Below are 14,860 nucleotides of genomic sequence, written 5' to 3' on the forward strand. Positions count from 1 at the left end.
CGTGTCCATCCTGAACACTGACCGAAAGGTACCATCTTTCAAAGTGCTCTCTTCAGGCTCTTCTACCATTCTCCCATAGACCTGCTTAGCATCATTAGATCTCATGGATGCCTACCTACACATTCCCAGCACTGAAGCTAATAGAGAATTTCCAAGTGATCCATCTCATCATAGTGGCTTCAAGACCACGCATTCCTTGCCTGCAGCTCTCTACAGTACAGTTCCTGTCCTGGTAAAGTTTAAAAGACGTGAGGCTCTTTCCATTGGGCCTCCCCCGGCTTTAGCTACGTCCATACCGAGGTGATTTAACAGAACAAGAACTCTTCCGGCCTAAAAGTAGAACACATAAAGCCAAACTTTAATATAAATAAAATATTTTACTATAGCCTTCGGTTCCTTTCCTTATCTCTCTCTTCTTTGACTGTTTTCAACTGTTTTGAATTTGGTGTAGCCCTGCTCCGTTATCCCTTGCTGCCCTGAGGCTCACTCCACTCCCCTACCCCCAATTCCCACCCACATACCATAAAGTTATACTGTATCCACCTTTACTTATCACACACAGTACTAGTGAACTACCAATCAGCTTCTTCACCCAATGTCCAACCACAACACAACTACTTAACCATCCTAAACCCCATCCACAATACAGTCTTGTCCAACCTTTCCTACTCTCTCTCATCTTATTCATAAGTTATCCTACCCAACCCGCCTTAGCTTCCTTCAGCACACTCCAACTTCTATCCCCTTCATACCTAACTCATTCTCACTATCTATTCCCACACTAACCAAACCATCCATCATCTCCCTTTAGCTCCTCCATTCTCTCACTCACAACATTGTACGTCATCCTCCACATCTACTTAACAACCACACTGTTTCTCTTTCTTGCATTCCTAATTTTATGTCATACTAAACTCTTACCTGAAACCGTCTCCTACACTTATCCATTCACTTAATAATAATGACACTACACAGCCATCCTTAATCTCTCCATTCTGTATAATTTCTCCTAATCCTAATACTATCTTACACCCATCTCTTCCCCCAAGCTTAAGCAAAGATTCTACACTTATTACCCCTGTCATCCTCAACTTACTCTGTTGGCAAGAACTGTTTTTCTAGATGGAAACATTCACTCCAATCCTGGGCCCTCCGTCTCTCCACTCTGCCCCACCTCAACCATCCCCTTCTGACACCATACACCATGCTTCCCCCGCAAGATATTCCGTCCCGAAACATACAAAGCCTTGTAAAACCACTGAACTCCAATCATGGATAACCCACTACACTCCACATATCTTAACCTTATATGAAACATGGCTAAAGCCCCACATCTCAAACAATGAAATCTTACCTCCCGGATATAACATTTTTCAGCTAGATAGGTGGAGGTGCTATTCTCTTTTCTGAGCAACTTAACATCTCCCTTATATCCACTCCTATCCCTAATTTCCACCCAGCTGAAATTTTAATACTCAACGGTCACATACATACCATCCCACCAGGTAATCCCCATCCTTGAACACATAATGTCATGGATTTCACACAACATACCCTATGAAGCAGTCATCCGTGGTGATGTAAATGTAGACTGGAAAAAAATGACTACCGACTCCCCAAATCTCAGCATAAATCTTCATGGTTTTAATCAACTAATCACATGACCTACTTGCATAAATAAAAATACCAATACCATCTCTATCCTAGACTGGATCCTTACAACTGATCCAAATGTCTACCATATACCATGTAATCTTCCTGACTCCAAAAGTGAACATTTCCCCACTCATATCCAAAGACACTCTGTCCAACCTTTTAGATCTCACTTATACAGAGACTGCCACAAACTTTCCAACTTTAATGTTGAAACATTTAACACTAGACTCTCTGCCATTAACTTGGTCTTGCCTCCATCATCTTCCCCTCAGTGAAGCAGTACTAGAATTCAACCATGTTTCCTTGAAATCCTTAACTCTCTTTCCATTAAGGAAAATTAGGATTAAAGTCAACTGTTTCCTCTGGCTTTCAAAAGACACTTGCTCCCTTATGCATAAAATAATGTTTGGAAAACCTCGCTAAAAAACATTTGGTTGGTCAGAGTGCTTAGGTATGAATCTCTGAAGTCTATCAAGATGAGTGATATATTTAAACAAATACATGCCAAACATTAGTGGCATGAAGTGAGACAAATGTTTTTCACTTCAAGTTCAACTAAGTCAGCAAAAGTCCACTCTTTCCACTTATTCTTAAACAGCTGAATTCCACAAATGTGATCGATGCCTTGTAGTCTCACATTTATGCACCAATTTCCATATTGCTTGTTTTTTTCCTGCTCATTTCCATCTCCAAACCCTAGATTCTGATTGTTCCATGGTGCTCCAAATTCTTCTGGTCAACCACTGCAGTATACATGCATATTTTCTTCTCTTCAAGTTCAGGTTGAAATTAAAGCTGTATTAGCATATCTATATGTACTGTATCTTCCAGACTAATTTTGATAATGTCTGTGGTTTACTAAAATTATAGACTTAACAATAACCGAGTTTCATTTTTTTTTCAACTTATCAGGTTTTCAGACTGTTCGTGTTGGGATGGTTGGAACCCCTATTGGCACCATCACTTTATCTTGTGCTTACAGGACCAACTTGGCGTTAATGTCCACCAGGTAATTCAAACTTCACTGGCACTTAAGTTTTATATTAAGTATTCATGTTCGTAATGCTATGTGTGAGTTGCCCATTTTTCCCATTTACCTCTGTATGTATCCATTCAGCTCATTCTTACTTTATTTTTTTTGTTAGATTTTAATCTGAAGTCTGTTGAATTGCTGCTGCTTATTATTAATTTTGTCCTATCAGTTGTGAGTGAAAAAAGAATAAAAAGGAACTTATTGAGGAAGTTAGTAATGCTAAGCGTAAGGGTTCTTTTGTAAGAGCATAATACATGGAAAGAGAAGCTAAATATGTTCCAGAGAGAGTGGGAGAGAAAGCTGTAGAGAAGGGGTGGGGAACTAGGGTTAAGTGTTTCAAATTGCAAATATGACTAAGGTTTTGAAAAAGGGAAAAAAGGTGCGCTATGGAGTGGACTAGTGAAGATGAGCTTAAAGCTTTCAAAAGTATCTAAAGGTGTGCTTTTCTAAGATTATAATGCAAGGACATAAAAAATGATTTTTTGTGTACTAGAGATAGTGGTAGTTGGGAAAGGAGGAAGTAAAAGCTCCCAATTTTTTTTAACAAGTCTGTGGAGTAAAGCCTTGACTTGAAGCATGTGACAAGGTCCGTTAGTGTCCGGATGTTGGGGGAGCTGGTTGGGGTGGATGGGAATGACTGACTGGTTCCAGCATGCCCATTGTAGTAGAAGGAAGACTGAGCCATCTGTAGCACTGGTTGCTTCGGGTAGAAACTCTATAGACTGGACTAAGAACACAAGATCAAAATAAGTACCTGGAACTGCCAGTCAGTGTTTTGCTCTGTAGATGGGACTGGGGTATGTGTTTAGGGACTAATGTTGCAGTCCCTGCTTCAGCAACACGCTGGATGCATTGCAAATCAATCAGCAAATTAATTAGTATGACTCTGTGCGGATCTTATCAGTCTTCTACATGCCTAGCTTCTTTTAGTAGGCTTGTGCTTTCTGAGTTTGCTGTTCTACCAAGGATGGCTTCAATGTATGAAAGTAAGTGGGTGTATTTGACAGTCAAATTGTCACAGGGCAGAAGAAGCATAGAGTAAATGTCTGCACATTTTTGTTGAAACCAGTAATTTAAGATTTTTGTCTTATGTCCCAAATGTCTAAACTGCATGATTCCTTCATTGTAGTTAATTATTCAGGCTAAACTTGTTCAGGAGGCATATGGTGAGCAAAACATAAAGGTAAGAGAACAGAGAAACTAACCTCAAAATATGGTTCATATCTTTGAATCTAAATCCTTCTGTGTTTCAGACAGTATTAGATTTGATTCTTTCCTGTCTGCAGTAAAACAGTTTGGCTCCACAAAGTAGGTGATATGTTGTGCTAGTGACATCCAGGTAACCTCAGGATACTGCAATCAAAGTAGATTATGTTTAAAAAGAACTGCACAAACTGGATCCAAACAAAGCACAGGGAGGGGACATAATTACTAATAATGACCTGAGAACACTTCAGCAAGAACTTGCAGTACCATTATATCTGTTATTTACTAGGTCATATAAATATGGGGAGATTCCTCAAGACTGGAGAACTGCACTTATTAAAGCTGTCTTTAAGGGAAAGGGGAATAGGACAAACCCAGGGTCCTACAGACCCTTAATTCTACTTTCATGTTGTGGAAAAATAATGGGGGAAGGTAATATTGGGTAAGTTATTGTCAGAATTGGATAGGATGAGACTTGATACCATATTATCAGCATTTATATGTTGAAAATAGACCTATTTACCCATATGTTGAAAATAGATCTGTTACCACCTGTAACATGATGTTCTATAACAATATAATAACAGCCATGAATGAAATAATTGTGCTGTGATATAATTTATATAGATTTAACTTGAGCATTTGTCAGGGTCATACACAAAACAATGATCAATAACTCAGAACAACTTTGTACTGATGTACTCTTGATACGATGGATAGCTGCATGGCTTACAAATAGGCCATGACAGGTATCATACACCAGTTGGTCAGGTGAAATTCTTGGTTGCAGTTAGGGTGTCCCACAGGGCTCTATCTTAGGCCCTTGTTTGTTTAAATTGCATTTTTTCATACGTTCATAGGTGTGTACTAGGCTAATGGTCCTGGAGCCTTTACAAGCCTAGCCCATAGAAGTGCCCTGGCACCATGCTGCCCGACGTTAGTTCCCAGTGCCTCTATCAAGTAGAGCCACTGGAATGATCCCCAGGGTGAACATTCTATTTCCCATCCACTCATCAAGATTTCTCTTGAAGAGGGACAGCGAGGTGCTCTGCTTGACAAGTGCGGGAAGTCTATTGTAGAGCATGGGCAGTCTCTGGGTTATGAACCTGTCCCCCCGGCATGTTCTGTTGATTGTGGTAGTGAGGTTGAGGTCTCTGGAGCATGTGGTGCAGAGGGATTGAGATTTCTTTAGATGTAGCATTTCTAACAGAGCTGGGTCAGACATGGCTTTGTAAGTCAGGCAAGTATTGCCTTTTAAGTAGGCGATATGAGACGGAGAATAACTGGAGTCTTTTGTGTCTGTCCATGTAGTACATGTGTTTAATGCCTAGGATCCTCTTCATGAGGTACTTCTGTGGCCTCACCAGTTGTTGCAGGTGTCTAGTGAAGTACATGCCAAATGTACCATCAAAAATGATTGGGCTAATGAGGGAAGAGTAGAGAGAGATGATTACCTCTTTATTCCTGGATGCAAAACCCTTGGTAATGAGATGTGCCACAGAAAAGGACTTTCTGACCACATTGGTATTGTGGTGGTCGAAGGAGAGGTTGCTGTCAACTTGCGTCCCCAGATCTCTTATAATGCCTTCAGTGTTCCGTGGGCTCCCATCGATGTTGTAATTAATGGAAATGGAGTTTTTACCAAAGGGGATGATGACACATTTTTTGGCATTAAGCTTAAGGCTGTGGTTTCGACAACAGTCATTGGTCTCAGTAAGGCCTTTCTGTAGGATGTCTGCATCACTTGGGGAGTTAATAATGGCTCCCAGCTTGCAGTCGTCTGCAAACATGGTCAGTCAAAGTCTCTTTGTGTTGGCATGGACTTCTGAGAAGTAGATGCCAAACAGGAGAGGACCCAGGACCGATCCATATGGGACTCCACTCGTGACTGGTCCGCAGTCTGACTTGGAGTCTACTACTTTCACACTGTGTGTTCTATCTGTGAGCCAATTTTCAACCCACCGACTGATACAGTGGTTGATGCCTAGTTTGAGTTTATCATTAATTCCTGAGTGAGGAATGGTTTCAAAGGCCTTGGCCAGATCGAGGTGGGCTGTATGCACTGCCTTACCTTCATCCACAGCCCTGGTGACTGACTCAAAGAAGTCAACCAGGTTGAGCAGTCATGATCTCCCTTTCACAAAGTCAAATTGCATGGGGTCTAGAATTTGGAGATTTCTTATATCTTTGTTAATTAGGTCCAAGATGATGCACTCCATAGCTTTACATATCAGGCTCGTCAGGCTAATGGGGCGATAATTCCCAGGGTCTGTAGTTGCTCCCCCTTTATGGAGAGGGCTGACTGTAGTAGTGTGCCATTCAGTAGGGACAAAGCCTGATGTGAGGCTGCGACTGAACAGGACACACAGATGTGGTGCCAGTTCGCTTTGTAGTTAATGTAGAACACAGCCAGGGATATAATTGGGTCCCATGGAAGCTGTATTCTTGGCCTTGGACAATGCAGTTTTAACCTGTGCCGCAGTAATGTTGGGTGCCTGGCATTCTTCCAGCCCTTTGGGGGGAGGGGTAAAGTTGGCACTGAATCTGTCTGTCAGTATGTCGGCAAGACTTAAATTTTTCATCTGAGCTATTCTGCAGTCTGTATGCAGATGAAATGAAATTGGGTAAACTGATTACATGTGTTACAGATAAGGCATGTCTGCCAAAGAACTTGACTAAATTGACCATTTGGGCACAGTACAATAATATGCTTATAAATACATCAAAAAACTAAGCATATGAGATTTGGGAGACATAAATTATAAGGTGAAAATTTAATACAGCACACAGTGATTGAAAAAAGAAGTTATGTACTCACCATAACGTTCCATCTGAGTAGGTAACTTCATTTGTCAGCAACCTGTGGGTTACGAATCCGATACGGATCCGAGCCGGCAGCATACCAAGCTAAAGATCCGAGCTCCAAGCTCCACCCCTTACCCATACTATCCTGCAACCTCTTTCCAATCCTCAGATCGCGTTTACCACCTGCACAAACAACAAAACAAACTAACAACCTGAGAAGACCTGACTCCGAGACAAAACAAAACTCGAACATCTAATTCAGCTAAATAACTATTCAGGTTAGGGGGAAGGAGGGAAGGACGGTTGCTGACAAATGAAGTTACCTACTCAGATGGAACATTATGGTGAGTACATAACTTTTTTATCTGAAGTAGTTAACTTCATTTGATCAGCAACCTGTGGGACAGAGTCCCCAGCTACCTGAAATCGTGGGAGGCCTTTAAGGAAGAATATTCCGGAGCACTGCAGAGCCAAAAGCAGCCCTTCCTCTAGACACCAAATGTAGTTTATGAGAAATAAAGGTGTGAGAGGATGCCCAGGTAGCCGCTGAACAAATGTCATCCAGGGAAACTCTAGACCAGAATTCAGCAAACGTTGCCATACAATGCGTAGAATGAGCACGAACTCCCATTGGTTCTGGCAAGCCAGATTCTCTATATGCTAAGAGAATACAACTCGAAATCCATCTGGCAAGAATCACTTTGGAAAACGGTTTCCCTAGAAAAGATTTTGCAAAGGAGACGAAAAGCTGGTCACATTTACGGAACACAGTCGTCCCGTGTAAATAAAAACATAACTGTCTGTGAACATCCAGTAAATGAAGTTTATACTCCCCTTTGTTCTGATAATTGCGGAAAAAAACGGCAAATTAATGGATTGATTAATGTTCATCTCGGAAGCAACTTTGGGAAGAAAAGAGGGATTAGTCCTGAGAGATACCCTGTCTTTGTGAAATACAAGGTATGGAGGTTTGATAGAAAGAGCCTGAAGCTCCGACACTCTCCTGGCTGAGGTAATGGCTACTAAAAATGCCATCTTCCATGACAAGAACTTCAGATCAATGGAAGCTGCTGGTTCAAATGGAGGTGCGACTAATGCTTGAAGAACCAAGGTCAGGTCCCACGGTGGGGATGAATTTCTAATAGGAAGTCTCAAAAGAAAGGTAGCTTTTAGAAAGGCCTTACAAATTCTGATAGCAGTGAGAGAACCAAAGTTGTCCCCAATATGGAAATGTGAAATAGCAGCCAGCTGAACCTTTACAGTAGATGAACTGGCCCCCTGCTGAAAAATATGAGACAAGAATTCTAGAACCGCTGGAACTGGTGCGTTATAAGGATCCAAGTTCTTATGTGAAGTCCAAATGGGAAAAACATTTCCTTTTACTATTGTAAATCTTCCTGGTAGAGGGTTTATGCACCACCACAAGAATGGACTTGACTAGGGAAGAAATACCGGTAGTCCTGGCAACTAAGGGAACTGGATCAGCCAAGCTGAGAGCTTGAGCTTGTCCAGGTTCCCGAGGGGTGAGAAATCAGATCCGGAATGGGATCCAAGATCCAGAGAGGAGCTATGAGATGAGACCGTAGGCAGGGGAACCAGACTTGACGAGGCCAGAATGGGGCTATGAGGATAATCTTGCTCCCCAACCGACGAGCTTTCTGCAAAAATTTTGTCATCAGCGGAAGTGGTGGATACGCATAAAGAAGTCCGGGCGGCCAAGCATGGACTAGTGCGTCTCTGGGGGCTTCTCCTAAAGGAGGAATTAGAGTGAAAAACTCGCTGCACTTTGCGTTGGAAGGCAATGCGAAGAGATCGCAGCAAGGCTGACCCCACTTGAGGAAGATCTGTTCCGCTATGGAAAAATTCAGAGACCACTCGTAAGGGGAGAGGATAGTTCTGGTCAGTTTGTCCACCTGTAACGTGCATTGCTAACAGGAAGCGGTTGGTGGAGATCTTCCATTCCCAAACTCTCATGGCTTCTCGGCAAAGAGGGTAAGACCTGGTTTACCCCCTGCTTGTTGATATACCAGACCACCGACATTGTCTGACTGGATCGCAATAGTCCCCGGAGGAAGGAAGGCATGAAGAGCCTGCAACGCTAAAAGGACCGCCCTCATCTCCAGTACATTTATATGCAGAACGGTCTCTGTCTGAGTCCATGTGCCTTGGACAGTCCTGCCTGCACAATGCCCCACCACCCTAGGCGGGAGGCGTCCGTGGTCACTGTGACCTGGGGTAGGGGCATAACAAAAGGTGGTCCTTCTCAAAGGGCTCGGGATTGGAGCCACCACATGAGAGAGTTCCTGCAAACCCTGCTGAGGTGAATCAGCAAGTCTAGTGGATGGTGTAGAATGGACCACTGGACTTGCAAAGTCCACTGTAAAACCTTCATGTGCAGACGAGCATAAGGGATCAAATTGATCACTGTTGCCATGGACCCCAAAGCTGTCAGGACTAACTCTGCTGGAGGAGCAGGAGACTGAAGAAGAGCTAGTACATGTAGAGTCATGCTGTGAAGCCTGTCTGGCGTTAGGAAAGCCTTGACCTGAAGGGAATCTATCCTGGCCCCTATAAAGTTTATAACCTGAACAGGTTGGAGGAACGACTTCTTGACATTTATAGTGATCTCGAACTGGGATGGTAAACTGAGGAAGAAGTCCCTGGCTAGAGAGAGTAGATGCCTGGTGGGGGCAGTGAGGAGCCAGTTGTCTATATACGGGAAGACCTGTATGCCCTGTAGCCTCAGGTGGGCCGCTACAACTGCCATGACCTTGGTGAACACCTTGGGGGCTGTGGTGAGACCGAAGGGTAGGACCCTGAACTGGTAATGACTGGCCCCTAGCCGAAAGTGGAGAAACCTCCTGGACCGTCTGTCCATGAGAATATGGTAGTATGCATCCTTGAGGTCTATGGTGCACATCCAGTCCTCCTCCTGCAAGAGGGGCAGGATGGATTGGAGCGTGATCATTCAGAATTTCTCCTTGGCAACAAAAAGGTTCATTGTTGACAGGTCGAGAATTGGCCTCAAGTCCCCCTTTTTTTTGGCACCAGAAAGAACCTGGAGTAGATGCCTGATCCGGACTGGTCTGGGGGCACATGCTGGATGGCTCTTATTACTAACAGCTTTTCTATTTCCAAAGCTGCGGGCCTCCCTTTGAGTGGGTGGGACATCTGGGAGGCACCTTGAGTAAGGGGGCTTGTTTATGAAGGGGATTGAATGGATGTTATTTGAAGCACCCAGCGATCTGTCGTGATGGTCTCCCATTGAACCAGGTGCCTTGAAAAATGCCCCCAACTGTCTCCAGAGAGGAGCAGTCGGGCAACCCCTCAGGGCTGCTGTGCGGGTCGATCGGAAAAGGGTTCCCGTGACCTGACGTTCTTCGGATCCCCTCTACCTCTGGGCGGGCATCCACCTTGTCCCCCTCTGCCTCTGGGGGAGAAGGAGTCCTGAGCGTTCGGGGCCTGCTGAGATTTCCGGAACCACATCTTCTTCTGTCCTCACTGGTTCCTGGAGAAGGACCTTTGAGGGGTAGAGAAGTGGATTCTGACGGCTGACAGCATTTTCCCGTCTTTCTCGCTCTGGACATGTGTTTCGCTGACGGTCTTCCTGAACAGGGTAGACCCGTTAAAGGGTGCATTCGTGAAGGACGCCTTGAAAGGTTCCGAAAAATTGCAAAGCCAAAGCCAGGCATGACGCCTTAAGGCGATACTGGACCCACTAGCTCTAGCGGCTCCTTCCGTGGAGTGGGAGAGTAGCCGCATAGACGTGTTAGACACTGATTTGAAAGTGGCCATACGAGCCAAGAAAGTCCGTTTATCCTCTGCCGATATGGACTCTGGGGGAGACTCAGTGTACTCTTTAACCAGGTCCCGCTGCAGTCTGATTACATGGGCCAAGTAATTCAGTGCCCTAATAAAGAAGGTAGCTGAAGCAAACATTCACTTTCCAATACAGTCCATTACCCGAGACTTCTTGTCAGGGGGATGGACTGAAGAACTGTCCTGAGCTAGTTCTTTTTGGTGGCTGCCGCCATCACCATGGCATCTACAGGGGAACCCTTGCTCCACAAAGCTTTGTCTGCAGGGGAGCTCAGAATCTTGTCGAGCCTCCTGGGGATCGGCTCTACAGTGTCTGGTTCCTTCCACGCCCTGGTGGTAATCAGGTCGACTAGGGGGTCGGCTGAGGGGGGACACCCAAGAGGTGGTTGGGCCTGTGTCGAATGTCTCCAGAAATACAGACTCATCCGAGGAAGTTTTTTTGGCGGACTACCACCCCCCCTGCTTTGGTGGAGCATTTCCATAATGTCTCCGAAGGAGACGTCATTGTCAACCCATGACTTTGGGAGAACCTTCCCCTTCCTCCAAATCGATGTCCTCGGTGAGGGACTCAGGGGAGTCCAAGTGCCTCCTTTTGTACAGGTGTTTGTGAGGAATCTCTTTGGGGGGACTGTCTGAGGGGGGGCTCACCAATGGATTCATGTTCTTCCAGGGGAACTGGCTGGGGCGTCAATGACACAGGCTGTCCCTTGGACTGGATGATGGAGGACAAACTGAGCTGCAAGGGAGCAGGGGCGGATCCCGAGGAAAAAGTGAGGGGTCTCGATCCTCTAGAGAGAACCCTCTACACAACATCAAATGCCGATGGGGAACCGGCCTCTCTAAGACAGGTGGACGGCACCCTTGGATCCGACAAATGGATCGGTGTCAGAGCCAAAGCACTTAGATCTGAGTGGACAGTGTGCTCCGACCACAAAGGAGCCGAAGACACATTCACCCCCTTGGATCCGATGCCCGGCTCTCGGCTCTGAGAGCTCGGATCTGAAAAGGGATCCAATAAGCTCGAGGGCATGGCCAGCGTCGAGGTGGCAATAATCATTGGCTCTGACTCAGAGGCTCCTTGGATCCGAAGACTCCGAAACCTGGTAGTGGATCGGAGAAGGAGCTATCTGGGCAAACATTGGAGCTGAACGCCCCCCGGGGGGAGGCAGCAACACTCCCATCTGCAGCTGAGTTTGCAGGAAGCGACGCATCATCTGGTCCATATCTGCCTCAGAGAGGCTACGAGTAGATCTGGAAGAGGCCGCCGAAGCCGGCCGGGAGGCCTGATGCAGTGACCTCAAAAGTGGTCTGGCCTCCTCCTCTGGCTCCGGAGAGAATCATGGGGAACGGAGCTGTGGGGAAGGAGGCTTGGTAATCTTTAATGGAGAGGAGAGAACCTTAGCTGGAAGGGGCCGAGGGGTCCAATTCGGCCCGCCATTTGTGGCTTCTCTCTCTCTCTCTCTCTTTCTCTTTCTCCCTTCTCTCTTTTCTGTCCTTTTTTGCCTCACACTTTCCCTGGGATGAGGTGGGAGGGTGAGTTCCAGCCAGGGAAGGAGGGCCAGATGGTTGGGCAACCGCAGCTGCGGTTGTCGCTACAGAGGGAGAGGAGGAAGAAGCAGCTAATTCCGCGAGTAGGAGACCCGCCAAAATCAGCTTTTTCTTCCTATCTCACAAGGCTTGCGAGTTAAAAGCTGCACAAATCTGGCAGGCTGAGGAAAGGTGAGAAACTCCCAAGCAAAGAACGCACTGAGTGTGACCATCCGCTGGCGGCAGCTTATGGCCACACTCAGTACATTTAGAAAAAGTAGTTTTCTGGCTTTCAGCCATTCCCTTCACAGACACACACACACACACACACACACACACACACACACACACACACACACACACGGGGAAAAGAAGGGCCTACTAGGAAATATAAATTACCAAGGAAAACAGGGGGATAGATTAGTTAAGAATAGGACTAATATATCAAAAAATATATAGAAAATACTTCACACACACAACCACTATACTTCCCAAATATTTTAAGAAGATTACTAGAAAAAGTTAAACTCGCCTGGAGCTCAAAAAATCCTGTGCTTGGCAAAGCCGCGGCAAACGAGATCTGGGGATTGGAAGGAGGTTGCAGGGTAGTATGGGTAAGGGGGTGGAGCTTGGAGCTCAGAACTTTAGCTTGGTATGCTGCTGGCTCGGATCTGTATCGGATCCGTAACCCACAGGTTGCTGATCAAATGAAGTTAACTACTTCAGATCTGTAGATTCATTTAAGGACTTGGTTATATATGTAGATCCAGGTTTGAGCTTTTCTTATCATATCAATCAATTTGTTAATGGTAGATGTGATATTGTCAATCTCGTCTTTATTCTCATTTTTGGGGTTCAGATCCATCTCTGACAATTTTCCAGCTCGAGGCCTTCAGTAAAGCCCGTGGGTTATACATTTACCCATAACTCCTTCCCCCCAATTACCTCAGATCTCATTTGCCACGTAGCAAAGAGGTTCATTCAGTTGTAGCTCTGGGCTTAGTACTAATTCCCATCCCTGGACAATTGGCTTGTATCTGCCCCAATCAGGCATCACTTGCTTCAGTCAAGAGATCATGCCCTTCAGCTGTGCTCCTTATTAAGCCTTACAGTAAATTATGAAAAATCTGTGCTACAGCCATCGCAGACCTTAAGATTCATAGGAGCAGAAATAGATATGACAGCTCAGATAGCAAGATTCTCTTCAGAGAGAGTACAAGATCTCCTTTATCTAGTCAACACACTCATAAAAAGTTCAAAGCCACCGCAAAACTGGTTCTACAGGTACTAGGAAAAATGGCTGCTTCCATCATTCCAGTTTCTTTTGCTCGTCTCCATATGAGAGTACTCCAATGGATGCTATTTGCTCAATGGTCGATCTTGGAATTTCCTATGTCTCACACGATAATAATAACCGAAAACTGCATGAAAAACCTACAGTGGTGGCTCCACTCACAATCAGTTCTTCATGGCCACTCTTTTATTCCCCCTCAACCTTTAGCCACAGTGACCACGTACACTTCCCAGATTGGGGGGGCATTTTCTGGGGAAGATGGTTCAAGGCATCTGGCAGGATCACAAGGCTCACCTGCATATAAATGTCCTAGAGATGATAGCAGTGCTTTTAGCATTGCAAGCATTTCAGGACTCTCTTACCTCAGGGACAATTGCAATCCAGACCGACAATATGTCTGTAGTATTGGTACATCAACAAGCAAGGAGGAATCAACTATTACTCACTTTGTTGAGAAGCCCTCAGGGTTTAGCATTGGGCGATGGCCTCCAACTGCTTTCTAATAGCAATGCACATCTCGGGGAGGTCAGTGTGATTGTGAACAAGTTAAGCAGAGCCATTTTATGGCAACATGAGTGGTCCCTCGACCAGAAAATAGTGGATATAGTATTCCACAAATGGGGCCAGCCTTGCTGCAACCTCTTTGCATCACCTGATAATGCCGTATGCAGTAACCACTTCACATTAATCCCTCCAATGGAGGGAGTCACCAAGGGATGCACATGTCCACAGTTGGCCCACGGGACTTCTTTATGCATTTCCCTGTGTTCCACTAATCTCAAAGTTACTACAGAAAGCAAGTTTGTTGGAGACAACCATCAGCCTCATTCCCCCCTAATGGCCTAGTCAGGTCTGGTTTCCCTTTCCTCAGCCTCATCTCCAGGATGAACCCTGGTTCCTGGACCCAGTTCCAGACCCTCTGACACAATTGTCGGGGATGGTTCATCCCAACATAGACAAGTTGAGATTAACAGCTTGGCTGCTTCAGTTCCCTTAATTGCCAGATTTCCGTCCCTATCCTCACCAGTAAATCATATAATTTTATCATCTCATAAATCATCCACTCGAAAATTTTATAAAAGCAGGTTGAAAAAATTTGCAGTATGGGCTAAGAACAAGAACATAGAGCCCCTTTACAGCACCGGTTTATATCATTCTTCAATTTTTGGCAGACATTTTTAATGATGGAGCAGCAGCAGCCTCAGTTAAAGTGCAACTGGCGGCAATCTCAAATTTTCACATAGGAGATAATGACCAATTATGGCTCATAGACTTTGTAAAGCCTTTTTGAAAGGCACTGTCATGTTAAGGCCTCCTATAAAACATCCAATTCCTACCTGGGATCTAAACTTTATTTTAACAAACATCATACGTCCTCCATTTGAACCTTCCGCCTCATGCGATATGTAAGTATTTTTCATGGAAAACCCTTTTCTTAGTAGCAATTACTTCTGCTAGAAGGGTATCAGAGTTAGAAGCCTTGTCCATAAAACCTCTATATCTAACTTTCCACAAAGAAA

At 44.9% G+C, this 14,860-nt stretch overlaps 1 protein-coding gene across 2 annotated transcripts in view; it reads left to right on the forward strand.

Moving 5' to 3' along the window:
• Positions 1-14,860, forward strand: part of ATG13 (autophagy related 13) — a 1,186,869-nt gene that overhangs the window by 418,467 nt on the left and 753,542 nt on the right. For both annotated transcript variants that reach the window (XM_044082606.1, XM_044082607.1), the window contains exon 9: positions 2,569-2,665. In XM_044082606.1, the coding sequence (XP_043938541.1) occupies positions 2,569-2,665 (97 nt within the window). The remainder of the gene's footprint in view (positions 1-2,568; positions 2,666-14,860) is intronic.

Source organism: Protopterus annectens, chromosome 9.part0 (genome assembly GCF_019279795.1).
Source record: "Protopterus annectens isolate FY-2018-M chromosome 9.part0, PAN1.0, whole genome shotgun sequence".
Classification (NCBI taxonomy): domain Eukaryota; kingdom Metazoa; phylum Chordata; order Ceratodontiformes; family Protopteridae; genus Protopterus; species Protopterus annectens.